Source organism: Serinus canaria, chromosome Z (genome assembly GCF_022539315.1).
Source record: "Serinus canaria isolate serCan28SL12 chromosome Z, serCan2020, whole genome shotgun sequence".
Classification (NCBI taxonomy): Eukaryota; Metazoa; Chordata; class Aves; order Passeriformes; family Fringillidae; genus Serinus; species Serinus canaria.
Window position 1 is genome coordinate 28,724,801 of NC_066343.1, and position 27,837 is coordinate 28,752,637.

The window sequence follows — 27,837 nt, forward strand, 5'->3', positions numbered from 1 at the left end:
TATCATTTTCTTAGGTGACTCTGTCCCACAGAGGGAGAGAGGCAGTGCAGACTCATCAGTTGCAACCTCCTCTCTGCAGGCAGGTCCATGTTTCTTGGCACAGAGATGAAGAGCAGGCTATTCACCAGACTGGAAGGAAACTCTTCAATAAACCAGGGCCCTGAAGGATGCCCAGGAGAAAGAGCAAGAGAGGCACCAAACTTTGGGCACTGCACTGGAAAATTTGAAACTGTGAAGCAGAGCAGGGAACAGGTCAACAAGGGAAGAGGGAACAGGGCTTGGAGCTGCACACTGTCATTGGTCCTACTCTTGGCAGCAGCATGTCTCCAAGCTTTAGAAAGGATTTTGCTTGGCTGAGGGTCAGAAAGTCCTATTTGTGAACTTCAAAGTGCTTTAGAAATAGTAAGCATCAGCATTACACTAATAGAGCCCTGCAGGGTGTATTTTCAAAATGGGGAATTGCTGGCAAGCCTGTAATACCACAGAGGGGAAATCCCTGGAAATACTAGGCCAGTCTAGCTTCTACTTACAAGCCAGTATAACCCTGTGAGTATCAAAATCTCTCAGCCAATACAACCTTCTGGATGATGTAAAGGTCTTTCCTGTTTCTCCTGAGGAGAAGCAGGAGGCGCGTCAGCATAATTGCAGTGTGCTGCAGGCTGCTTGCCTCAGTCAGCTCCGCAGCCGGAGCAGCTCCACAGCCTGTGCTTACGGGAAGCCACGTAATGACTGGCTTCACCTCACCACACCATCGCTCCGCTGCCTTCTTGCCACGGGAGCAAGAGACCAGACCGACTGTGCTCCTGCTGTGCATCAAGAGGTGGCCAGACACAGCTCTTTCAAAGCACAGCTACTGTCCAGCCTCACCAGGGATGCTCTTGCCTCCGAGCAGCAGTTTAGTAGCAACCACCAGCAGCCACCCAGACAGCCCACTGGCCAGCTGTAAGATCACTGGTGTTTATAATTGGGAGTCAGGAACATTCAGATAAGGTGCTGGCATTTTGTGGGGCTTTTTTGTTGAAGCAAACACTTCAAACAAACTTTTCCTAAGAGAGTGGAGAACAGGGTGTGGCTGTTAAGGACCGGCTGAGTCCCCTTGAATCAGCCAAGAGTGGATGGTGGGGAAATGATCTCTGGGACAGTTTCCCTCCACACTGTTTCTTTACAGAGTCTCTGTCACAGCCCATTCCCCAACAGTTTTCCCAAAAAATTGTCAAAATCCCTGCTGGGGAAATCTGGACCTAACAAGGTAGCATGAAGACTTCATGCTATGCAGCCACTGTGGATCAAGGAATACAAAAAAGTCAGAGGCAGCAAACTGACCACAAATTATGAGGAGCCTGCAAGGTCAGGCATCAAATACAGCTTAGCCTGCCCCAAGGGAACCGTCTAACACTCAAAGCATCACCTTTTTTTTCTGGGATATGCCAAAGCTTTCAGTTGTCTCCCTAAACCTCTGTAACTGTGAGCGCTTGGACACCTGAAGCTTACAGCACAGGGACCTGCTCTGTACTCAACTATTCATCCCCAAAACACAGCTCACACCACATTTAGGCATCTGGCAGTCCAGACAGCCCACAGGCAAGAGAGAACTCCCCCTTGCAGAAGCACCATAAATCTGTTCCAGAGACAGCAGCCTGCCCGGTGCCAACGCACCTAGAAAGAAACACAAAGACTTAGGCAACTGAAAATCCGCTCATTATCCAGCTACTAACAAATGTAGCGGACACAGAAACGTGAAAGTATTTTCCATTGCTGACATTTGCAGAGTGGGAAATTTGCTCAGAGGGGACAAACCAGCACACTTGAAAGACAGACAGTAATTACCCAGGCAGAAAAGGAGAATGAGAAGCACACAACATCTGGAGATACCCTGACCTGCCACCAGGAAATCCACCTGCTGCACAGATACAACCAGCAGCCAGCTGGATGCATGGGATGGAGGTGATCAGTGCTGCTGGTCAGACAGGAGACAGTGGTCTCCCTCACCCCTGGCCTTGCAAAAACAGGCACACTCATGCTTAGGTGCTTTGACTCAGAGGAAGAGGGGCCAGGAGGAGCTTAGGGCAGGGTTGGGATGCAGGCAGCAGAATTGTGTGGCTCTTTGTCCAAACATCATCAGTCCCTGGGTCTCACGTTTCCTAAGGCAGCTCTACTGAGATAATGGGCAGTGATTTGTTGCTGCAGAGTAACAGATTGTATGAATTTGAAATGCAGCTCATCAAAGCTATAATAATAGATGTCATAATGCTAATTCACCAAATAACAGCAGCACAGATGAAAACAGGCCTTTTTTTTCCTGTCTCTTAGAAGCAACCAGCTCTCCCCTGTTCTGCCTCCCAATGCTCTAGAGTTTCCTGAAATGCTCACAACCAAAACATGAACTCCCTCGTGTCTCCATCAGTCACTCCCTATCTCTGATCAAACCAGGAGAGATCAGAGCTCTCCAAAGAGGGCACAGCCAGAGGAAGAACAAAGGGAACAGCAGGGCTACACAGGCTGCTCCTTTGTTAACCCACTGGGTAGCCTGCACTGGAGAAGCTTAAAGGCAACTATCAGTCAACCTTCTCCCAAACGTTCCCTGAATCCTCTGCAGAAATCACTCCTCTTGAGCACCCAAGGGGCCAAAAGCTAAGCCTGTCCAGGTGAACACCCTTCAAAAGGACTGCAGTACAGTGTCTTCTTAGAAAGTATAAATAAAAAGGGCTAGGGCTGGGGCAGGGCGGAATGGGAATCAGGAACAGACAGGATGCTCCAGAGCACGACAAGGAGGGCACCACTCCCTGCAAAGTGAGCAATATGTTCAGACTCTGCACATAGCTGGGCTCACCGGGCCATCAGTCTGCAAAGTGCTGTCTTCCTTTGCAACAGCCTGTCTTGGCCTTTGACAGAGCTGCAGCATCAAAGCTGTGCTGCCTGAAAATAAGTCCCCTTCAAGGTGCCTGTTCCCCCATCAGGGAAAAGGGGGACCAGGGGATCCCGGTGGCAGAAAGTTATTGATGTGGCTCTCGTCACGCTCTGTGCAAGATGTGACCTACCCTGACATCAAGCACCCGAATTCCCCACAACTCGCAGGAAAGAGGCGAAATTTAACCCATCGCACACACAGCCATAGGTGAGGCTTCTGTATAAATAATAAGCAAAGTTATACAGATGCCAGACCGTGCCACAGGCGGCAGGGCTGGCAGGAGGCGCAGCGTTCCCGACCAGGCTGATGAGCCATCCTGCTAGGATGGCTCGAGTCGGCAAGAAGCCCTGTTGCTCCGCGCACCGCTGCCCGCAGACCCCCGGGTCGGAGGGCTCCCGCCGTGGGCCGGCTGCCAGTCCGCCACACCCCGCGCACAAAACCCGGCCGGCAGATCCCTGCAGGAATAGCCCTGGCGCTGCTGCCTAGCGAAGAATCTTACCCGCCGAGGGCGCGACCAACACCGGCTGCCCCGACCGCGGCCGGCGGGAACGCCCTGCTTCGCCGCACGCACGGAGGGATGCCCGAGGCGCCGGGCGGCCGAGGCATCCCCCGGCCGTCGGTGCGCCCGCGGCTGCGGGAGGCTGCCCCGGCTCCTCACAAAGCGGGGTGGGGCCGGAGGGAGCTGCGGCACCCCCGGCGCAAGGCGGGCAGAGCGGGCGTCCCCTCCCGCTCCCCGGGACCGCCGGGCTCCGCAGGCCCCGGGCTGCGGCAGGTGCCAGAGCCGGCCCTGCCCGCGCATGTCCCGGCCCCACGCCCCGCACCACCACCCGCGCTCTCGTACCTTGCCGCTGGCGATGGGGTCTGGAAGTGCGCACGGGAGCCGCGCCGCGCCAGCCCGGCCCGGCCCGCCCGCGGTCCCCGCCCCGGCCCGCCCCCGCGCCGCGCCCCGCAGCCGGGAGGTGCCGGCGGCACCGGGGGCTGCCGCTGGCCCCGTGGAGCTCCGAAGAGCCTGCCCGGGGAGATCAGGTCCCCGGTCATGACCGGTTCCTGGGTGCAACCCCCCCGTCGCCAGCGAGGGTTTGTCCTGGTGCCGTGGCGGGGAGAGCCCCTCCGCAACCACAGCAAGGTGCTCGAGTGCCTCTCCGCTACCCTGGGTTTGGGAGCCATCCCACCCGGGCCGACGTGCGCCATCACCGTCACTCCGCCGCTGCAGGTGGGTCTCCGACTCTGCCCGGAGGCACATGGGCGATTTCGTGATTTTCATTACGAGATCGACCTGACTGCATCAGGACTTTGCCGTCATTTGCAGTGAGAGTACCACAGGCCTTGCATTAGCTCAGAGAGCTTCTGAGTACTCTGTGCCTTATCCTCAGAGTGCCCACCAGGTACCGCACATCCTGAACACTGCACACACCCCTGCAACAGTTTTAATGTGCCAGCCTTAGCTGGCAGCCTCTGGCTCTCTCAGCAGTCCCTGGCAGATGGAGAGAGACTGGCCTAAAGCTGCGGGCCCTTTACTAATGGCATATGGCTTTAGAAAGCTTCTCACAGAGCTCACAATCAGACTTTGGGGTCAGTTGGTACCTTGGCAGCCCTGCAAACCTCCTCAGTGCCCTGAACGAGGAACTTGGTAAGTAGATAGCAGCGCCCAAGATCAAATAGCCAAGGAGGTTTCTTTGGCCAGGTCACCACCTCAGCTAACACCGCTCCGGTCCTGTCTGATCAATCAGAGTCTGAGACAGATAGCTCATCTACATACCTTAGTCCCATCACACACTGGGTAGCAGAGGCAGCTCTGGGCTGAGCTAGCAGCTGTGACAAGACTGTGAGACTCAGTGTCTTTCAAAAGTGAGATGCTGCAGATCAGTGTAAGGGAACAAACAGAAAAGCCTATATGCCCAAACGATAGCATGGATGCTGTTACCAATTATTAACTCCTCAAGGCAAAGTACTATTTATCAAGAAGTTGTATATCAACCTTAGCAGATGTAGACAAAGACAGAAGGGGTAGAGGCCTTGTAAATCCTTCAAAAAAAATGTCTCAAACACTCTCAACCAAAGCAACAACAGGCAACATAGCAGGATTGAAATCACTGGAACAGTAAGAACTGCTGACAGTGCCAAGAGAGGGAGGCAGAAAGTGTGTCCTTAGCTCAAAGGTAATTCCATCAAGGCAAGATCACAACCACCAACCCAGCAACCACTTCCTCACTACAGACCCCAACTCTAGTAAAAGAGGAGACTGCGTGTGTGATGTTGTCATTAGCACGTCTGCCAGGACACCTCAAGTCCTTTTTCTTCTTTGGAGAAGAAAAATGTGGCCTGTGAAAAGATAAGATCCATTGAATTTTTCAAGGGTGTTGAGCAGAATTTCAGAACCAACCAGCAACCACTAAGAGTGATCTTCATCCTTTGCCACCAGGTGCCAGACCAGGACATCCCAAGAGACTGAGGCACTTCAGCAGATACACCGCCAGACAACTGTTGAGAATATCCATGGATGGAGCACAGGAAGGAATTCCTGTGGACACAAATTGTGGATGCTAGTGCAGCAGCTGTCCTGGGCCTGCCATGCCTACAGGAATTGAGATGACTTCTGGTAGTCCTCAGGATCCTTGCAGTGTGTGTGCACACATGAGTGATTTGTGTCTGGCCCAACTGCCATTTTGTGACCTGAGTTCAGTGCTTTTCAGTACCACTGAAGTTTATGAAGCAGAAGGAAAGTAGATGAGAGCCCCTGAGGATATGTGAGATTGGCTCCAAGATGCAGGTCTTTATAGGCCTTGCAGGTATTCCTGCATTCACCACAGTTTAATAAAGAATGACCACAAGTGATTAGTTATCAATATGACCAGAGAAGATGTCCTCAGCAAATACATGTGGACCAAAACCAAGAGCTGAGGAAGACACAAAAGAAAAGAAACTTATAAACAACCCTCACATGTCTTTCCCTTCCAATTTAATTTAAAAATTATTTTCAGAATCCCCCATCAGGATCAATACCTTGATCCTTATGTCTACATCAGAAGAGTTTATGTATCACATGGACCAATGTTTATTATATACTGTAGACATATGTCAGGCTGTGGTTTAGTCTAATAATACAAGTTGCAAATGTCTTTATTATTAAACATAAGGGCAAGGCAGGAGGAAAGATTTTTAAGCTTTTTTGCAGGAAGCTCTAGGAAACAAAATTGTAAGTAACTTCTAATTTTCATGGTCTTGCTTTACAAGGTGTCTGTAACAACAGCAAAATTCTGTGTGCACTTGTGAACATAAGAGTACAAATAAATTAGATTAGCAATATCGTCTGTGAAGAAAAACCTTCTGCCTTTTAGACTTCCCTATCTAGGTGGCATATTTTTAAAATGAGCTCATTTTTTTTGAGATACTGTAGTAGGCTTTCAGTAACATTTTCTTCTCATCCCACGCTTTTAATGTGTGCAGCTCTCGGTGACCTTCAGGGGATCTATGCACTCTTCCCAAAACTTCACTTCCACTTTGATTACTTCTCTGGTGTAGTTGGCCTCCACAGCTCTCTCCCATCTCAGTCTTCTATAATGCATTGAAACTGGCTGACTTGTCCAGTGAGGCAGACACTGTCTCAGGTGAATAGGTAACGTTTCCCCTAGAGTCTGTCATCTTGGCTACAGCCCACGGGGCTGAGAACACTGTAGGCTATGAATTCCTCCCTTTCCTTCCTCTACAAGGACTGACAACTTGAAGGGTTGGGTTTTTAAGCACTAGATATTTAAAGAAGGCATAAGCCACTTGGGTTCAAGGTCATTCTAAAAACACAGAGCCCCTTTGCAGCAGGGTCTGCTGCATGCTGTCAGTGCTGTCACTGCAGGCACACTTGAAGTAATACACCACTCAGCAGGAAAGCGGGGCAGCAGGATCTGGCATTGTGTTAAGGAAAAGAAGTTGTGTTTATCTAAATACTCAACTCATCCTGGGTCTGTGGAGGGCTGAGCTGCAGGTATCTAGCCCAGGGGATGGGTGAGCCTGGGAGGCAGGGCATAAGGCTATCAGATCCCATTCCCAGAGGCAGATAGGGCTTCTCTGTGTGCTAGACCTATGGAGGTCAGCTCCTTGGTTCAGGGGACATTAATATTTTTTCTAAAAAATATCAAGTCATCTTTTGTGACCTTGTTTCCAGGGTTTTAAGGTTCACTACCAGTCATGGACAAAACACCTTCAGTATCATAAGCTCCTACAGAAAAGCCGTTGTCACTCCCATAATGAATGGAAGTCAGAGACAGGGAAATCAATGTAAAAATCCAGCGCAGGAAGACTGTAATTGTGGGGCAGAGAGATGCCCAGGAGTGAGGTTATCAGAAAATCCAGGTGTCCCCAGTAAAAGTCCACATAACACTAGGCCCTGCCTGCAAGAAGTCTTGTTTCATACAGAGATTAGAGTTCCTCCATGGAGCAAACTCACCAGCATAGAGTGATGCCAGGGCCTAAAAGCTAAAAATGAGGAGAGAAAGCTCACAACATTTCGCAGCCAAGCAGGACACACACCTTGTGTTCCCAAGAACTTTCTACAGGAACCAAACTGGAGAAGCAACTCTACTCTCCCACAATCTGTTTCCTTGTCCCAGCCTGCATCCCATGGGATGATGTCCTCCAGCTTTCAGAGCCTTCACAGACCTAACACTCACCTGGAGACAGTGTCTTGATCAGTAACAATGTTAAAAACACACTCTCCTGGCAGGCTAGACACTGAAGGCACCATGCTGAAAAGAGAAATTTTTTTCCTGACCAATTCAGAAGCTTTAGGTAATGAGGGAATGTTCTTGGTTCATTATGTCTGGAGATTTTACTTGTAGGTAAAGATCTCATTCAAACCTCCATCAGAAAATGCATAAAACCCCTGCTAGGTCTTTTGCATCATGTCAGTTCCTGTCATGACACCACAACTGATATTTCTTCTGCATCCCCAGCTGTAATCCTGAACTGCACAGGATGGGATGGGCTAAATGGGGAGAAATACAGAAGAGGATTAAACTCCTCTGACACCTTCCATTCCATTAGAAATCTGACTCCAAATGGTCCCATAACTACAGCCTTGCTTATTGGGGCAGATGAACTCCTGAGACCACACTTCCCCCTCTGATCCATTTCTTACTGACAGTTAATACTGATGACCTTCTGCAATACGGGAGGGAAATAATGACGAACTCTCTTTTTGTTAGCTCTCTTCTTCCTCTTCACTAACAACCTCCTCCAGGTCCTGAGGTCCCTGCTCTGCTCTCTCTTTCACATAGGCTGCCTTGATCTGTTCAAGTTCACACAGCTCTGCCTCCAGCTCTTCTCTGTGCATTGACCGACGGTTCCTCAGCAGTTTCATGGGGAAGGGGTTTAAGTCATTGAAGGCAATGTTCATCAGCTTCCTACGATAGAAAGGACAGCTGTGGTCAACTTATTTACTGGTAAACAAGTAGCACACATGGTAGCAGATACACCAAGAGCATTCCAGGGTATTAAAGAGTAGAGTCACAGACTTTCGCTCTCTGAGCTAAGAAGTCACCAAACAGCTGAGTCTTAAAGGAATTTTTTCCTACACAAACACCAACCCAAGCAGTACTTCACACACACATCCACCATCCCGTCTTTTAAGGTACAAGTGTGCAGCCATCATTTAGGAGACAATGGATCAGATGCCAATTCTGATGGCCTGTCAGGGAGGAATGTTCCTGATGTAGAGCTTTTCTGATCACAGAAATCTTCATCTCAAAGACACGTTGCCATTCAAGGTCATGGGTTGTGCTGTGTTCCCAAACACCCCAACTACAGCTGAGAGAAATCAGCTGCTACAAGAAGACTGACCCAGACTTTGTGGCTTGCTCTGCTGTAGCATGCCTTTGCTTGAGCCAAAAAGATTTTAAGTAATGCCATGAAGGGAAACACAAAAAGAGATAAACAGATCCATGTCCCACAGACCTATCAATGCACTTGTGTCTGTCTTAATAAACTAGTCACAACTCCTGTTAAGCTGACCCAACAGGCAAGCAAGTGCAAATACAGAATGGAAGCTTGTCTGCAACTCAGTCCTACCTGCCATCTGTGATCATCCTCGTGAAAAAGCGTAGGTACTGGTAGATCTCCACACTGTCATGAATTCTTAGGATTTCCTCCTCATTGTATTTAAAAATTGCAAGAGCATAGCGGAAAATGACCTGGAAGGTTAAAAGGTATTTGAGTGGATAAAGTTTTAAGTAACTTTAGGTCCAGGCCATCCTGGTATGAAAGATGGTGTTGAGCACATAGCACTGCAGTACAGACTAGATCCAGGGTTACTCCTGCTCTCAATAGTATGTACTAGGGCTGGCCTAAAGGAGTACAGAGCTAATCTCAAGAGAATGACCATCTGTTAGCTAAATTGCAGCCCCAGAGAATACCAGGCTCCACAAAAGTACCCAACAGGGATTTCACAAGTGTCCTGCAGTTCTCCCTATGCACAGGGACAATGCAAGACTCACATTTTCAGATACTGTCTATCTTATGCTCCCTTTATTTGTAATATTCTTCCTTGTGTCACAGAGTAGGAGACAGTATGGCCTAACAAAGTGATGTTTTGCAGCACAACTATCTCTAAAAAGTACCAAGTGCACAGAATCAGAGACTAGGTCTGCCTACTAGCAGAGTAGAAGTACATAGAAAACGGGCTTGGAGACATCAAGGCATGCCACCAAACAGGCAGGATAGTCCAAGCAGTTTCAACCTCATGTATTTTTGATATATGTGTATGCCCATCATCCTGTCACTAAGCCACAGAGGTGGTACAGATGGGAGGAAGGCCTAGACTGAGAGTTGCACCTTAGTTCCCTCATACAAGAAGGCATCCCACACTCGCAGGAGGATGTCGCTGACCAAGCTGTCCACAAAGGCCACCAGAAACCAGTTGAAGGTGATGAGTGAGACATCAATCCGATACTGTTCAAAATGAGCCATGAGGCGAGGCAGCTTCTCAGACAGGAAGTCTTTGAAGACTCTCTGATCTACCTAAAATTGACAAAAGAATAAAACAATGAAGTCCTAGTCAAGAGCAATCCTGCTGTTAGAGAAGAGGAGCGGCGCAAGAGGTCAATGGCCCTTGTGTGTAAGGGTCATCACTGGTGCTGCCTTCTAGTGAACCACACCTAGGAGGAGCAGAGCATCCTTTGTCTCCCAACCCTTCAAACTCACTGAGCAGTGTACTTGTATGCGGCATCCAGAGCAAGGCATGGAGCTGAAACAAGGCCAAGATATAAGCAGAGAAATATACATTCTTCTCACACAAAGAATCATATTCCTTCCCAATCTCAAAGTCAAGAGGGAAAATCTGACACATCTTCCTGCATTGGTCTTTCTGGGATTTTTTGTGATACCATGAGCATCCGATTGAATGACAGGCATTAAAACCTACCAAGGTCTGAATGACTCTACATGGCCCAACAGACTGAACACCTTGAATACTTCTGACTTTGCAAGAGGAACCTGATCATCTCACTTAAGCTTCCCTTTGTAGTCTGAGTACTGTCTGTGCTTTGCTTCTGGTTGCATGAGCCAAAACACAGAAATGCAGTCAGTGAGATCCTTGATCCAGGTTTGTAAAGGTTTCGTGTCAGCAGAGCCATGCTTTCTGGAGGGCATGTGCTAAAGAGTAGGATCATGTTCATGGCTTCCCTCTGCCATATCATATTAATGCCCCATCTGTATCAGCCCACTTAGCTGTGCCAAAAGGGTACAAACCATACAGGTAATATGCTTTGTCTTCAAAATTTGCAATTTTAAGTTTTCCAGCCAAGTCACTTTATCAAGCCAACCCACAAAGCATCACCTTAGATGTTTCTCTTTACATGGGTCTTGGCTAGACTTTCAGATACCAACCATGAGGTCAGAAATTCTTTCTAAAGAAGACTTTCAGCTGACAGTGTTTTCTCACCAAATGTAGGCGAGCCTCTTCAGTCTGTCATATTTTCCCTGTCAGTGTCTACTTATGCAGTATTGAGTGCTCTCTATTAAATCCCACGGCTAAAACAACCTCCTCTGGAGAGACATTTTGCTATCTTCAAAGTGATATAACTTTGAAGGCCAGTCTGTCAGTTGGCCTCTCCACCACCACACCACTGACCCAGTAAATGTTAGCCAACAAATTCAGTGGTATCAGTGACTCTCAGCTACTGACTCTTGAAGCCTCCTCTATTGTGGGCCCATAGATAAAAACAAACCTTTTTTTCTCTGAAAGAATCACACACAACAGAGACACCAAGTAAGGCTTACCAGACCAGGCACTGATGTGTGTGGGTGGTATGGGCACACAATTACAATTCCATTGAATTACATTAGAGTTAGCTTATCTCTGTCTGCCTGGGAGGACATAGTATATCTGACGCAAGACACTGAAAACCTTGAAATTCAGGGATTTTAAATCAGGTGGGTAAGCTATCTGCAGCACAATTGATATCAAAAGGCCAGAATCTTTTCTGATGTGCAGAGCCCCATAGTGAGAACTAACACCATACTTGATTATGAACTGAGGCAAATACAGTGAATATAAAAATCTCAGCATTTTCATCCATATGTACATGGCACTCCAAAGATAGAGTGCAGCTTTAAAAACGGAAGGGCTGCAAAATGGTGTCTTCTCATATTCAGGCTATGCATACCAGAATTTGCTGCTTCACCTCTATTAAAATTTCTTTAAAATAAGTAACTGTGCAGTCAGTGGGGCACTTTCCTTCTGCCTAAATTGATTTCATTTTATTACTCAGGAGTGGTACCTCATTTCCTAGAGCTGGTGACCAGTTTTGCTGCTCTGTGTGAGTGTAACAATTTTGTACTATCAAGTCTCCAATACCTCTCCAATGGAAGAAATTGTAAGGTGGTATCACTATCCTGTGAGAAATCAAATATACAGCAGGTCGACTACTCACTTTTAAATCTTTACTTCATATCACTGTATGAGAGTCCAAGCAGATGTGAGGGTGCTCAGCTCACCTGTGATGTTATTAGTGTTTCACTGTAGTAGTCTGCTGGCATTAGATTCTCCACAATATAAACTAGACACCAGAAAGCACTTTCCTCATCTTCTAGGACCAGAAGAGCAACAGCTGCCAATCTGTGATGGACAAGACATGGTAAGAGAATTCAGTACTGCAGGAAGAGTCATCAACACAGGAATTGAAGAATACAAGAGGTCTTTTTGCATGTTTCTAGCTCCATTGGCATCCAAAATATCAAATGTGGCAGGAAAGCCAGACAGAGGCAAGTGATCTGTTTCTGAAGGAACAAGAGGGATGTGATCTTCTTTCCCATGTGGCTCTGTCAGAACATATGGAACTGATGTGACAAAGCCAGGTTTCCCAGCTAATGGAATGTTCTGTAGATCTGCTGAAGTTAGTAGTGTGCTGATTTGGGCTATTTCAATACAAGAAAGAGGTCACACAGAGGTACTTCATATTATGCGATATACTTCATCTCTCCATACATTCTTTTACAGCCCTGACCTCCTTCAGCTGTGACTTACTGCCTTTTAGACAGACTAGAAAGATGATACCTTATATTAAGGGCTCTCTGGAGGAAAGCTTCCATCCTCTTTCTGAAGACCATCCAAAGATTTATTAGGAATAAACAGCTTACACAGACCTCCCTCATGTGAAAAGTCCAACTAGAAATTCCCTTCTTACAACTAATGCCTACTGCCTTTTCTACTTGGCAGCACAATTCTACAAAATTTAGGTTCATCTTTCCTATAGCCTTCTTTTGGAAGTGAAAGAAACTTTTATATTCTCTGAATCTTCTCTTTTCCAGACAGAACAACCATGGTTTCCTCAGTCCTTCTTAGTGTCATTTGCTGCGACTCTCTTGTATGTTAACACTTCCCAACATTTCCTCCAACTGTTCCCAGCAAAAAAGGGAATCACCATGGTGGTGTTCTGCTTTACTACTTTACATTACTACTTAAAAATTCAGCCCCAGCCTTGATGTGTTATTCTGGGACTGCTTCACTCTTCCTCCTATAGCTGTTCTTTCCCTTTCTGTAACTATAGAGATGCCATGCAAGTGCATCCTGCTGCTTTTTGGATCCCAGTATCAACACTGAATGAAAAATAAGTCACCAAATGCAGAATTCTGCAATTAAATACCTACAGCTAGCACAGAACTGTAGAGAGGCAAGAGCCTGAGGCTGCTTGAATCTAGACTAGAGTATGTGTCTATACCTTTTCAGTGCCATCTCATGAAGAAGCAGCATACCTGTTCAATCCCTGACAGTATCCAATGGCAGGATTGTGCCAAGAGAAAGCCAGTAACACCCTCCGGAGCCTGGGGATGAGCTGGGAGGTGGGAGAGGAGAAATGCTTGTTGTTGGTCAGCGTGCGGGGCAGGTCAAGCTCAATCTGCCGGCAGGCCGGGTGCTTGGTGCTCCTGCTCTGCTCCAGCAGCCGCTGGTAGTGGCCAGGCACTGGGTTGCAGTGCCGGCCGACCATCCACCTCCACACCCGCTGCCGATGCTCCACGGGGATGCCACTTCGGATCAGACTCTTCAGCTCTGCAGAGGGGTTCAGCTCTCCAATGCTGTTCCATCTGTCACGGAGGGGCTTCTCCACTATTTCCTGGCTCCGCAGTTTGTTGGACTTTATCTCAAGGGCTTGAATTTTGGCCAGGAGTTTCCAGTCCTCAATTTCATAGTCAGGTACAGTCATAAACCCATACTCATCATACTCACTGGAGGGACACAAGGCAGTGTTTAGTTCAAATGACAGTGCTGGTACCTGTGTCAAGGACACTTACTGTTTGGGATCATCACAGCTACAGCCTGATGCCAGGCTCACATCACCCATACCAGAGCACAAGTACTTGTGGGTGGACACCCCCTTCCCCCCTCCCTTTCCAGGCTGCAGTCAGATCTGAGAAATGCTCCTTGGGCCTCAACTTCACTTTGTTGTGCTGTCACTTAATATTAAATCTGAGTTTTTCTGATACCCTTGCTAGGGATTTTTTTAATGTGATCTCAAACACTCATTTGTAATAGTACTCGTTCACTTCTCTGCATATGACTGCCTACCTCAGAGCCTTAAAGACAAAGGAGAACCTGCAGCACTGGCATACATACACCAACTCAAGTGTAACTTTGCTCTGAGCTGCAGACCAGCCTCAGCAGACCCCTCACCAGTCCCCAAAGAAATATTGAGTTCACCCTGTATACCTTCTCCCTACCCCATCCCAGTGCAGAGACAGTTCTGTAGGAGAGATCTGGAAAGGCTTTGGGGCATGAGATCAAAGAACAGAGATCCACAGTCCCTTTGGATGTCTCCTTGTACACAATGCAAATCTCTTACTGATCAGAACACACCAAGAGAACAGAACACACCAATAGTACAGCTTGTCAGGGTTTGTGCACAATCTGTCCACAAGGTGGGAAACTTGTAAGGTATCATCATATTCTTGACAAAGAGACCCAGGGGGTCTCGTCCTGTGGATGCCAGCCTCGTCAAGGAGAGAGAAACAGCAATTGTTTCTCACAGTGGCTTGTGAGAATTTTAGGGAGTTGTAGGAATGTGGTAACTTGTTAGTATAAAAAGTCTGCAGGTGGTGTTTTTCCACTTTGTTTTCCTGTTCTTCTCAAGAACAGTGTGTGAGAAAAATGTTTTTTATTAACTAATTAATCAAGTAAAATGTATGGTATCAGTGTATATAAACTGAAAAATCCCTAGTAATAAAGCTTCTTTTTCTCCTCTTGCAATTGGGTCTCTCATTTGTTCTTGTGTCTTTCTTGGCTCAAGGGTGACATCATCTCCAAAGCTACACGGAGAACCTGTTAGACTGACCAAACAGATAAAATGGGAACTGCTACAGAACAGGGGTCCTCACTGCGCAGGAAGGCATAGATACAAATGTAGGCCCTGGTACTGAATGTTGTTAGATGTATCTTGCCTGCACACTTCCCTTTGCAGACAAACTTCTACAAAGCTGTGAATATCCCCATGCTCTCAACTCTTACCTTACAGGGTTCAAGTTAAAACCTTCTTCTGCTTCTTCCTTCACATCCCACTGGAGAGCTTCCTGGATGAGGTTCTTCACCAATTCAGCATGCGAGTTGGGCAGGCCAGGCACAGCCTCCTGCAGCTTTCTCAAGACTGTCAGGTATTTGCTCTCCATCTGGCAGTTTCTTGCTTGCAGGCAGGCACACTGATGGGGAATAAGAAGGAAAGAGCTCTCTTGGTAGTAGTCCTTCCTGTGTTGCCGCTGCTCTCCACTGGCCTGGTCTGCACATAACTGAAGACTTCTGCAGAGCAAAGCCCCAGGAAACACATATAGTAATTTTCCACAATCAGTGGAATTGCAGCCATGAATGAATCATCATGGTCTATGAACAAGCACAAGCTGCAGTAGCCAGCATGCAACAGAAGTTGCTTATTGAGTGGGAGACCTGCTACATCATCACCTACTTTAACTACTGCATTGCATCAGTACTAGTCAAAGAAGTCAAAGTAGTAGCCAGCTCTGCATCTGAGTTCTCTGCTGTCTTTTCCCCCTCATCCTCAGACAAGTTCTCTACACCACATTGAGCTGTATCCTGATAAAACATACCACTCCAGAGACTGAGCTGTGAATATAGCATTTTCAGGATACATGGTAGCACTACAGACTAGGTGACCATATGTCCCTCAGCATCCCCAGTCCCATGGCACTGGTACACATCATTTCTCATGCACAGGAAGCCAGACTGAGATCAAACAGCAGGACAGTACCTGGCCACCACCTTAGACCTGCTCACAGAAAGCAAAAAAAAAAAAGAATAAGGATTATTAATGCACTCCACAAGTAGGGAACTGAGGCCACACAGGTGAAAAGACTCACCCAGTGTCTCATTGGAAGCTCAGTGAAGACTCCTATTCAGTGGTATGCAGAAGTTGAAAACAAGAACAAAACAGAGAGAATTAGGTTGCATACAGACAGGACAGAAAGGAGCATGGTTTCTTTCATACCTTCTCACTACCACTTTAGTGAGCATTTTACCTCACAATGAGCATGCTGGGCTCATGTGATTACTTCCTTTTTGAAGGTTATGGCAGTGTCAGGATGAGAGGGCAGTAAGTTAGGAGGAAGGAAGGGTTTTAAAGAACTAGAAAGCAAACAGATGTAAGAATGGCAATAACAGTCCAGAAGCAGCTCTTTGCCCTGTCCCACAAGTCATGACTGTAAAGACATACCTGTAGTGGCGCACTCCCCCATCTACATCCTCCCACATTATGATCTCAGAAATGCTTGTTAGGCCTCAGTCTTGATGAACAGCACTTGGGCTAAGCTCTTGTCCTTCTCAGAAATATTATCTGCTCCCAGGAATTGGTGCTAACGAGTTTTGGTTTTTAACAAATACCATTGGAAGCTTATTTTTCTTGCAAACTCAAGTGGAGGAACATTTTGTCATCAAATTTTCAGAAGTTAGCAATTTGCAGGATGGCAAATTACTATGACTAAAGGCAATTCTCTTGTAAACCTACAAACAGTGGTCCCAAGAGAGACCCTTTGAACTCTCCTGGACCACAGGGGGCTGTGACCAGCAACCTCCCTCTGAGTGGGGCCTCTCAGAGTCAGAGAACTCTCAGATTTGCTGTACTTGGAGCACCACTGCCATCAATGATGACAAAGCCTGGGCCAATACCACCACTCCTTCAGGCTCAAGCCTTTGCCCACTGAGAAGAAGCAGGCATCTGACATGAGTACGTCACTGAGTTCGAGGGAGAATTTTCACAGGTACCTTGTACATACTCTAGGTCTGTGTGAATCTGCTACAGAAAATGTGCCTGGAATCTTAGAGTCTCAAGTATTTTAGGTTAGTAAGTAAGTTAGGCCTATTAGTGAGTTACTGCTGTGATTGCAGTAAATTCCATAGAATCTATTGTAAATTGTTTAAATTCATCCATTGTTTGAGTGCTGTTGAGAGCATTAAAATCTTTAGGCCCAAACTATTGTTCAGGTCCAGAGTTAAGTTTTGCACAGGAGTCCACATTGAATCATGTGGCCCGATGGGAGGGCCTCCCTTATTCCTTTTATGCTAAAGCTTTCCCATCCTTACCCTTTTTGATCCCCAGCTTCCACATAGATTTTTAATTGATTTTTAGTTTCAGATTGACTGATTATAGGTTAGTACTGTTTAATCTCTGTGTGCTTTAGCCATCTAGTAAGTAGTAGAGTGAACCTTGGGAATGAGCTTTCCCATGCTTTCACTTCAATATTGAACCTGCTGTGCCTACCCTTTGCCAGTGATTCTTTAAGCAACCTAAGACACTCAATCACAACAATACCAGGGAAGAAAATCCTAGGCAAACTCACAAAACAAATGCTGGCATACAGCTCTAGCTTTGAGAGTGGTTCAGGACCAGAAAATAGGATTAGACAAGTCTGAGAGTAACCAGGTTTTTCACACTTACACAGCCAGAAATAAAAATACAACTTAGGAAAACATAGGAACTCTGATCTAACGGCAGCACTTCAAGCATGCTGCCACCTAGCAGTGCTGCCAAGTCCAGCAAAGAAACCATGACTAGATGGAGCCAGGACTCAATCTGTCAGCTCTCAGGAAACTTTCCTGATTGCCTACACAGGGTTGCTTTTTTATTTGCATAGCTAAAATGCAGAAATTTGGGTAAAGTTTCAGCACCTTTAAGACTGATCTTCACAGGTATTTTACTTCTGATGAAGAATTAAAATTATCACGTCTAATTTGGGAACAACACAAAGCAATAAAGAGGTCACACTAAAAAAAAACACAACAAAGGTTATTCCTCGTGGATCACAACCTATTCTGGTGCCATGGAATAGAAACTTTGAAAATAAATTAGTAACAGTTTGAAACTTTGAAAATAAATTAGTGACAGTAACAAGGAAAAAAAAGGTCATTTGGCCTTACCTTCATCAGAAGAGCTTTTTCATTCTCAGCAACACTTGTCCAGAGTCGAGTAACCTGGTGGATCTCAGAATTGAGAAACTGGTTCTGGGTTTTGTATGCATCAATATCATCCTGCCATGAAGCAAAACAGTCACACAAGGAGAGATCTTGAGGGGCTTAAAATCCCTCACATTTCAGGGACATCAGATTAAGTTAATGATAATAAAATATCTCAAAAATTCTGTGTTCTGAGGAGCAGAGACCACTCCCCAGTACAAACATTACCTACAAAGGAAATCAAGGCACGATGTTGTCTTGCATCAACAAGATGCCTGAAAACGCCAAATATGTATATGTGTGTGTATATATATATATGTATGTATGTATGTATGTATATATATATTAAAAACACTGGAGAGATCCAGACCAGGGATCTCTCGGGAAAAGCCAGGGATTCACTTCGGATTAAGAATATATGTGTTTTGCTTGATTGATTGCTTTAATTTTGGTTGGTTTCTTTTTTTTTTTTAATATGAAACAAATCTCAGCGCCATGGCTGGCAGGAAAAATGAACTCTTCACAGAAAGTGGCTTTTTTGGCAATTCTCCACCTCACGCTAACCCATAATTACAGCTGTGCACATACAACAGCCGTCATCTGAAAGAACCAGGATGTATTGGGAAACTGGAGGACAGAAACATAGAGCAACAAAGTAAGTGAAGGCAGCAAGTCAGGCTGCAGCTGTGAAACAAAAGAAAGTGGCAGGTACTGAATGATGACAGGAAGTCAAACAAAACAGGCTTTAAACTGAAGCTGAGACTGACCCAGATGCTTTTTAGGACCCTATTGGCATCAGGCGAGCCCCTTCCATTATTCCTCTCATTTGGAGAGGGATGGAGCAACCAGCAGAAGTATACTCTGTGCTTACTGCAAAGAACATCTTCCCTCTGAACCTCAGGGCATAAAAATGGACCCAAAAGACCTGTGCCATCTCACACACCTTCAGATGTTCAATCTCCTCCTGCTGCTTATACAATGTCTCTACAGTGATAGTGTTGGCTTCTTGCAGGGGGTCAGAGAGCTCTCGAGCCATCTGTTCTGTCAAGGTCATGATGACTTCTTGTTTGGCATGGTTCTTCTCCATCAAAAGCTGCACATGTTCCTTGAGCTCCTGGATATGGCTGTCTCTCAAAGTCAGCATCTGCTCCAGTTCCTTCTTTTCTTGTTCAAGAGCTTCCAGTCGACTTGTCAGATCTGCAATGTGTCTCACTTTGTGGCGCACCAGCTCCAGCCTGTCCTTGTCTTCTGCTGCAGTGAGATACATGCTAGATACTCGCTTCTCCTGCTGGGCTGCCTCCAGAGCTTTGTGGAGAAGTTTGACCAGTTCCTGGAAAGGGAATGCAAAATCATTACATCACAGTGCTGTCTACGGCAATGGCATTATGGACAGCACAGAGCCAACAGTGAAATATCTTGAAATTGAGTCCTTTCAGAAGGAAAAAAATCCACAGTGACACCACTGAGAGATGTTCCGCTCTCAGAGCTGGGCCTGGAAGGTCCCTGTGGCAGTTCACAGATGACATGATAGGGATTGGTAGCAGAAAAGCTGCTGCCCACATTGTCTGAACTCTGGCTTTCCTACAGTCATTCTTGGAGGCCCAGCAGAGAACATGGAGATCTGGTCAGCAGTGAGGTAAAATGGGAGGGAAATAATGCAGTCTGCAACTACCTGTGCTACCAGAAGGCAACTGCAGTATCCATTTTAACCTTCCTTCTGACAGAGTCCTCCCTCACTCTATCCTGCAGGAAGGCATGAAACCTTGCTCCACAACACTCTGCTGATTCAGGCTCTCTCATCTCAGACATTTAAGAAAGCAAATCAAGCACACAACTGACTGCCCCAACATGGGACTTGGCTCTCCTGCCTCTTCTGCTGGAAGAGCTACCATCATCATTAGCAGAGAACCTGGCATTGCTCCATGCTTTGAAGAACAGTTTCATTCACGAGAGACAGCCCTTGCAGTGACCCATGCCCTGACTTCTTACAGTTAAATCACAGCATAAAGATGGGTCACTGTTCAAAAAGAATGACCTGCTGTTAACACCATGACTCCACCTGGCAGTTCTCACTAGTGTCACAGTACCTATTCAGGACTAAACTTAGTGAGCAACAGAGATGCAGAAGCAAGATAACAGCAGAATACACTTGGATTTGTTTTACCTCCCTCTTACATCTACTGCACTTCCTAGAAACAGCTGAAGGTCTTCTTTTGTGCTGGGCACACTTAGGCACACAAAGGGTGGTAACACTAGGAGCTTCTACTGGTTTCCAGTAACTGCTGAGCACTTCTCAGTGCTTCTACCACACCTAAGTGTAAGGGAGTCCTTGTGGCCAGCTTCAGGGCCCTGACCCTTAGAAACAGCAGTCTCCTCACTACACTCACCTTCTGTGACTTGACTTCCTCTGTGAGCGTCAGAATCTGTTGCTGAAGAACACTCACTTTATCCACTGAGTTCCTCTCCCTTGACAGTTCTTCAGAGCCTGGGAAGCCACTGTTCATCCACCTGGCCTTCCTAATCCAATTCAGCCTGGGCCCCATCCTCCCATCTTCCAGGGTCCCTTCCTTAACTGAGGGGAGATAGATTTAATTAGACAGAATTGCTTTTCTACTATGGACTCCCATGTCTTGCTATGGGGACTCAACAGTTCCGCAGAGATGGATGACATACAGTACATGGAAAACTGACCCACAGGATTGGAGCCAAAACAGACACTGATATGCCCACAATAAGCAAAGTTGTGATGGTTTATGGTACCTGTTAACCCACCTTGCACCATGGTTAACTGGTTAATCTGGCCTACAGCAAATGGAAGTTACCACCTTGGAAAGGTATGCATGCAGTAGAGCTGCCACACTTAGCTTATGACTGTGCAGCAATTATACTTTTACCTCAAAGAAATAAATCTGGTGGATTTTATTTGTTTGGGGGTTGGTTTTCTTTTGGTCTCTTTTTTTGGGCTTCTGCAGAAGGTTCCAGAGGTAGACAATAGAGACAGATGGAGTCTGAAGCAGAGCCAAAAGAGTCAGCCTTGTGGCAACAAGACAGGAAGAGACTTGAGGCAATGTAACAGAGTTTTCATATCCCTTGAAAACTTGCCGCCATCTCATTTCCATTCCTGCTAATCCCTGCTAGAAGGCATCCCAGTCAGCTCACACAGCTAAGTAACAATCACCTGCACCTTCTGCCTCTTGCTCCTCATCCACATTCTCAGGATGCTCTTGGAATTCATCAAAGCTAAAGACATTCCCATTGCTCCCCCAGAGCTGCTTGGTGCCACAAATATTGTGGACAGTGTTTCTGAAACAAGAAGAGATCAAGACAGCTTAGTGAACAGAAGCCATGAACACTGAAGCCAGCCAGTGCATATTCAAACTATTCAATTCCTTAACTCCCCTTACTTCTCATCCCTCCTCCCAAAACTTATCTCCTTCATGTGCTGAGAAAATTAACTCTTTATAGAATTGGTGGATTTGAGGAGAGCAAGGTTGTAACCAGTGTAAACCAGGAAGATGTCACAGAATCAGTACAGCACATCAATGTCAAATCACATAATCTTTCCCCATGTGCTTGAGCCCTATACATAAACACATCAGATCAAAGAGAGAATCAAAGGTAACAGTAAACAAACCACATCCTTCCCTTTCCCCTTCACTTCCTTCACCCATCCCAATCCTTAGTTCATTGCAGAAATCCCCAGGTGCCAAGAAAGGCTGCCAAAAGAAGCTCAGTTACCTACAACACAGCCAAAACTGGGACAAATGATCACATTTGAAGTAGTCACAGATCCTGTGCTCTGGAACATTTAATAAACAACCTTGCCAAAAGTTTTTTACAAAGTCATAAACTAAAATGTAGTAAAGAGTTGCAGGAACAAAACTGCAGTCAGACCCAGGAAGAGTTTGTTACAACTGCTGCTATCAGATATTGCCAGAAGCACTAAGAAATGTCTTGATAAAATTATGGGGAACTACAAAGGTAAACATAGTTTGTGCAAAACCTGTACTAGAAAGCATGCATACAAGTCTTTTTCTTCTCCTCCTGTGCTCTTTCAGCTAAAACAAAACACAAGTCTCTTGTTTTGAGATCTATAAAAGACTCAGTGTTTGCTGCTTTCCTAACTGTAAAAGAAGCTGCCATTTAGATACTATTATCCTTTTGCCTTGCTACTGTAAGGCTCTAGAGCAGAAGAGCAGACACTGCTGGCTTCGGTGTGCAAGACTAGCAGACCTCCAGTCCCTGTAGTCTGCAATTACTACACATTCAATGCAATTCTCCTACTTTTCCCTATCTAACGCTGCACTGTTTTCTTCATGAGTTTATAGCAGCTCAGGGATCCGCTCATGAAGACCCAGCCTGACAGTGATAGAGCCTGGAGAAACGTTTACTGAACAAGGGGAGCAATACAACTTGAAGATGGAAAGAGACAACTGTTACTCAAGCTCACACCTGAGTAAAAGCATGGCACAGGAGCAGGGGCCAAAGACATTTGTGTTATTTTTAATCAACATGAGTAGGAAAGAATGCATAGCCTGAAAAATAGAACAGCTGACTTTGAGGAACTACAAATGTAAAAGTAGTTTGTGTAAAACTATACCAGAAAGTATGCATACAGGTCTTTTCCTTCTCCTCCTGTGCTGTCCATCAGCTAAAAGAAAACAAGTATCTTGTTTTGAGATCTATGAAAGACTCAGTGTATGCTGCTTTCCTAACTGTAAATGAAGCTGCTAACATGGAACTCTGATCTTAGGGGGATCTTTCTTCATATAAGCATCAGATTGTAGTTGCAGCAGTGGTGGTAAAAAAACTACAGGCAACTTCCACACCAACAATATTTGCAGGTGCCGGGCCGCCTACCACACCTACAGCCACTTACTCATTTCTGATTATGTATAAATAAGTGACTAGGAAACACTTACAGAGATATTGATGAGGTTGTCTTTGTGAAACTGCAACTGCCCAAGACAGTAACTTTTAACCTGATGGGGCTCTCCATTGCAACAGCGGACAGAAACAGGCAGTAGGAATACTAACACCCTTGAAACTCAGCAAGCAAGAGCAAGTTGCGCAGTCAGGCCACGTGACAGCCTCAGGCTCCTTTTCCCTGGAGTTCCTGCTTTGGAGAATACACTACACTCAAGATCCTTTGAAACTACTGGAAAGAGCTAATGGGCTTTTATGACTACCTACTCTGTAGGTACATCTGAGTACAGCTGAACCTGATCATATGCTCTTCCAAGACTGCTGTGCGGATGCATCACACTAGGCATAGAAAGCACTGACTACACTGAAGAGAGCTTAACCAAGTCCTAGGTCTGCTACCAGGATCTTTGCTAAGAGAACTAGATTATGTGAAATGCATCAGAACAGCGGGATGTGAAAGACCCACCTGCAGGAACTTTACATTGGCCTGGACTAGCCTCCAAAAAGGTGCTTCATGGTTCTCCCACCTAGGCAAGAGTCCCATTTCACACAATACGTGACAGGCAAAGAAGGCACACAGTGGCAGGCCAGCACGTTAACTGCCCTGCAGTTCTCTTCATGCACTTACTGTATCTCTGTCCAAGGGTGCTTAAGGGAGATGTTCTGCAAAGCAGTAGATGTTTGGGGTGCAGGCAAAGATGCTGCCTTTAAACCAACTGCTTCTGTTGGTGTTTTCACGAGAGGCAGAAAGTCTTCATTATCAACTACATCTACAAATGTAAAAACAAAACAGGGCACAAAAGCAAATGAGCAAGACAGAACTCCATTGGACTTTGGGTCCTTCATGTAACCTGACAGCCACAACAGCTTCCTACAGGTATACATTACATGTTCAAGTGGTCAAGGACAGTGGGGTAGGCGTCCTTAATTTTAGGTTAAATTACATAAGTTTCCATGTACAAACAGAATGATCTACTCAGGGACAATCAAGTGATTTCAACCATATATATGAGCATGACTAACCTTAAACAATCAAACTTTAACTGCCCAAAGATACAAGGAAGGAGAATTTTGCTGTCCTCTTCCCACATTCCAAACCACATTTAACAATTTTAATGTGCAGATAACACTCTGCAAGCACAGTTTGTTACCAAATTTTTGCCTGCTCTAGCAAGATGCCAGAACCTTTCAGAGCAGACACTCACTAGGGAGGGGATTATTTGTTTTAAACAAAATGTGCATCTAGTCATTACTGGACAGGTGGATACCCTGGTTGTCGCCTCCCCTGATCCACTGACCTGCTACTACCACTTCTAGGAATGGACATCTTCAGCCCCCTGCTGGGAAAAAACCTTACTTGCTCTAATTTCAGAGGCCTTACAAGAGTGAATATATCAAATGTGTACTTTTCATATGTGCGAGGAAAATCAAGATGATCACAAGACACCTGAAAATCTCCAAACATATGCTGTGAATTAGGAGGCAGCTTTCTCACTTTTATACATAATAAGGCAGAAGTGTCAAATATTGGCCAAGTACTGATAGCTGGCACCCACATTTAAAAGCCTGGCCAAAACTTCTACCCACTTCCAGATGAGGAACACCATTCATTGCCAGGGGGCTGAAAGCAAAAGAAAGGCTAACGTGTGCAACACCTACTTGTTCTTCCAGCCAGAGGTTCATTCACAAGCTGGGAGCTGCCCACAGGAAATCTGCTCTGAGTGTTGCAAAATTCCCAACGTCTCATTTGCAGCTGCTGCAGCCAGTACATCATTGCCTGCTTGCTGATTGCCTAACAAAAGAGGAAAGGGAGGGGAATCATCTCATCAACACAAGACACAGCCTCAGGAGATGACCACCACTTTCCTGCACAAGCAAGCAGGAATAAAGGTCAGCTGTATCAAGCCTATGCTGTATCTGTATCCTCTGGTCCTAACACTAATTTGGGAGGACAGAGGAAATCTTTAGTATGGCCCTAAGGGGTAGAATCTCAGTGGACCACTGACCTGATTTTAAATGTGGTTTCGTTTATTATGTTCCAAGACAAAGCAGAAATGTGCCAATTGTTTTAGACAGGAAGCATCCCCAGAGCTTTTTAACAATTACTTACACAGAAATAAAAGTCTAGCAAAGAATCTTCCTGGAACAACCATTTTAGACAGAGGAGTCTGCTCTGTAAATTACATATGGATTGCAGGACTCATCAATTACTTTAATTTGGCACACAGTTCAGCTTTTATTCCTACTATTAAAGAACAGCCATCTCACAGGTAAGGAGTTGCCAAAACAATGCAAGTAATTTAGGTCCAAGTGGTAGCAATCCAAGCTATGAAGACTCAAATGAAACTCAAGCTAAAAGATACCTTAGTACAAATATGTCTGTCCTGACTGAGAATTTTTCATTACCTTCAAAGTAAAAGCTCTGCTTGGTGTTCTGATCTCAAAAACTCCCTCCCCATTCTCCATTTTGCAGTCAAAGCTGGCACTGGAGAGATCAATAGACCCTAAAGGATTAATGTCCTGGGCAGTTCTGTAGTATAGTAAACGACATTTGTTTTCATCGTAAAAGAACCAGCGAGACTTCCAGGTCTTGATTGGCCCCTTGACGCCCAGTTTATTTAAATAACCACAGAGTTTTTTCCTGGATGTTTCTGTGCTGATTTTCAGTGGTACATTTTCCAGTTCTCCAGGAGAAGGAAGCTTTTCTTTCTCTCTTGCTGAGGTTCCATTGCTGCTGTTAGTATCTGGATCTGACTCCACTAAATTGCCTGGAGCAGCAAGCATACATGCTCTGCTTTCTGGTCCTTTCTTCATCTCTTTAAGGAAGTAGATTGAAACAGGAAATTCTCTAGGTAAATAAGCCAATCCCAATTATATCATCACTGTAAAAAAAGAAGGAATAAGTTCAGATCTACCATATGACAAAAAAATACTTTCTAGCTTTCAAACTACCCAGCCAAGGTCTCCAACTCTACTTCTGGTCATTGATCTCTGCACTTCTCTGCTCAGATGCCCTCTAATACCTGTTTTCTCCCTTTTTCATTCCTAAATTAGGCTGGACTAGCACCCAGAAACAGTACCATAATCTCTTGTGGGAAAAATAAGTACAGCCTATGAGCATACCAAATCAATAGCAATAACCAGGGCATTCAGTACTTACTGTTAAGGAACAGCTGCAGAAAACATGGCAAGATAACAAGCTCTGCAGGTAGGCACATAGTCAGGTCAAGGAATGCAGGTAAGTGTGTCCTGGTATTTGCACTGAACGTTCAACTAGTATTTTAAACCATGGCATCTGGAGAAAATAAAGCATTATGCAGCATCCTTATGAATAATTTGTGTCAGCTGGCTATAGTTGGTATAATGCCTGCATGTTATGTGTTAGTTCTTCATCCAGTAGAACGGATTCATATGATGGATTATGCACCAGAGAAAGTAATTCAGCAGTCATTGCAAAAGAGACTTGGCCGCCTTAGTGAACAAAGTAACCACCTGAGTCCCAGAAGTGTAAAAGAAAAAGGTAAAACTCAGGCTGGAGAAGATCTTTCTAAATCTCAAGTTCAGCTTATCTCTCAGATATAAAAGCTGTAGCCAGCTACACAGGCCCACATTCCGGTAAATTTTTCTTTATGCAAGGATGGCAATTTTACCATGTCTCCAAGCACTTTTTCAATTGCTTAACAATATGACAGGTGTGATTTTTTGCTCAGAGTGGCAGATACCCACAGCTCCTGTATAAAGAAAGCTAACAACACTCCAGAAAAGTATCTATAAATAGGTTCTTGCATTTTTGAAACTTCAGTTCCAGACACTAACATAGCTGGAGCAAATATGTGAGCAAATAAATCACTGCAGTGTTAAATTAGTGTGAATCCAACTGCATCCAGCTGTATGGCAACATGTCAATGAGATAACACAATGGAACACACTGAGATGTTTCCCAAGCTGATCTTTTTCCTCTGCTCTTAGGAACAACTTGTCCTCATGATTGAAAGAAGGTTTATGCATTTGGGCTAAGCCCCAACGTGTTTATTGCTGCCCCCTCCTGTTCCCACCTTAGCTTTACAGACAACTATCAATAATGTTCGCTCTTTGTGAAAAGCTACTTAAATTCTTTTAATTTACTTCCATGACACTGTGGATCATGGTTATGAACACATTCACAAACACCAACAAGCACTCTTTGAGAAGGTGTTGTCTCAACTACACTTCTGAAACACAAAAAAACCCTTCATTTCCAAACTAATTTTGCTTGTCACAAAGGAAATATCATCAGGAGAAACAAACACTTTCAACTTTCCCAAAGAGACCCTGGGGCTTTTATGTCAATACCAGTATAAGTATCTTCTGTACCCTCTGCAGATTCCATCACACTTCTACTTCTTGCAGTGTGATGGTCCATGGATCCATACCATGAACAGGACCAAGCAAGCCTTTTAAGTAATTTAATTTAGGTTATTTAATAAGCATTACCTTATACGGAATCATGTCAGAGCTGCATTCAAAGACCTCTAGATAAGACCTCACCTCCTTAAGGGAAGTAATGAGGAGCTCCTGGAAATCATCGTCTCCTGGCATACAGCTATTGCTGCAAGCACCACCAAGCAGGTACCCACAGCCTCCAACAAATCCAACAGCAACAGAAAAGCAGAGTCTGTCTCAGATTTTCTTCGGTCCAGTTACTGCCGGGTGCTGTCTGAAAGATATATTTAGCCGAAAGCTACCCTGATACTGACTCACCAATGAAAACGGATCAGGGTGGACCCTGAAAAAACCTTTCCGGAGCTGCTGGTGCCATCAGCGTAAGGCAGCCCCCATCGCCACTCCCCGTGCCTCCCGCAGCGCCGCAGAAGCGCCTCCCAGCCCAGCTGCGCAGCGCGGGCTACGGGCGACGGCGGCCGGAGGCTGGCACGGGGCTGGCCTGAGCTTGGCACCGCTTGTACCAGTGCCCGGCTGGGGCGGGGGGGGCATCCAGCCGCTCGCCGCTCGGGGATTTTGGGAGGGGGGCGGAGTGGCGGCGCCGCAACCCGCAGCCTCCGCCGCGAATACCTGCGGTGGCCGCCGC

At 45.7% G+C, this 27,837-nt stretch overlaps 2 protein-coding genes across 8 annotated transcripts in view; both read right to left on the reverse strand.

Annotated features, from left to right (window-relative positions):
• The window catches only part of CORO2A (coronin 2A), a 57,446-nt gene extending 53,623 nt beyond the window's left edge, over positions 1–3,823 (reverse strand). The window contains exon 1 of one of the 2 annotated variants that reach the window (XM_030237406.2): positions 3,408–3,489. The gene's annotated coding sequence lies outside the window, so the exon portion shown is untranslated. Of the gene's footprint in view, positions 1–3,407; positions 3,490–3,749 lie in introns of those variants that run through there. The other variant, XM_030237405.2, reaches the window with a different exon arrangement.
• A 2,029-nt stretch (positions 3,824–5,852) lies between these two features.
• TBC1D2 (TBC1 domain family member 2) lies at positions 5,853–27,808 on the reverse strand. 6 transcript variants are annotated; one of them, XM_030237178.2, is made up of 15 exons: positions 27,513–27,807; positions 25,933–26,067; positions 25,179–25,654; positions 24,432–24,564; positions 23,401–23,542; positions 21,031–21,149; positions 20,234–20,418; positions 18,790–19,176; positions 17,811–17,921; positions 14,898–15,085; positions 13,151–13,621; positions 11,894–12,014; positions 9,731–9,916; positions 8,969–9,090; positions 5,853–8,304 (listed from the first exon to the last, which is right to left on the reverse strand). In XM_030237178.2, the coding sequence occupies exons 3-15, from the start codon at positions 25,584–25,586 to the stop codon at positions 8,103–8,105; spliced, it is 2,775 nt and encodes a 924-aa protein (XP_030093038.1). In that variant the 5' UTR covers positions 25,587–25,654; positions 25,933–26,067; positions 27,513–27,807; the 3' UTR covers positions 5,853–8,102. The 6 variants fall into 6 exon arrangements, with proteins under 6 accessions (XP_030093038.1, XP_018777129.1, XP_018777128.1 ...); XM_018921584.3 differs by having other exon boundaries at positions 21,025–21,149; positions 27,513–27,806; XM_018921583.3 differs by lacking the exon at positions 27,513–27,807 and adding an exon at positions 27,300–27,502 and having other exon boundaries at positions 21,025–21,149.
• Positions 27,809–27,837: the final 29 nt, after the last annotated feature.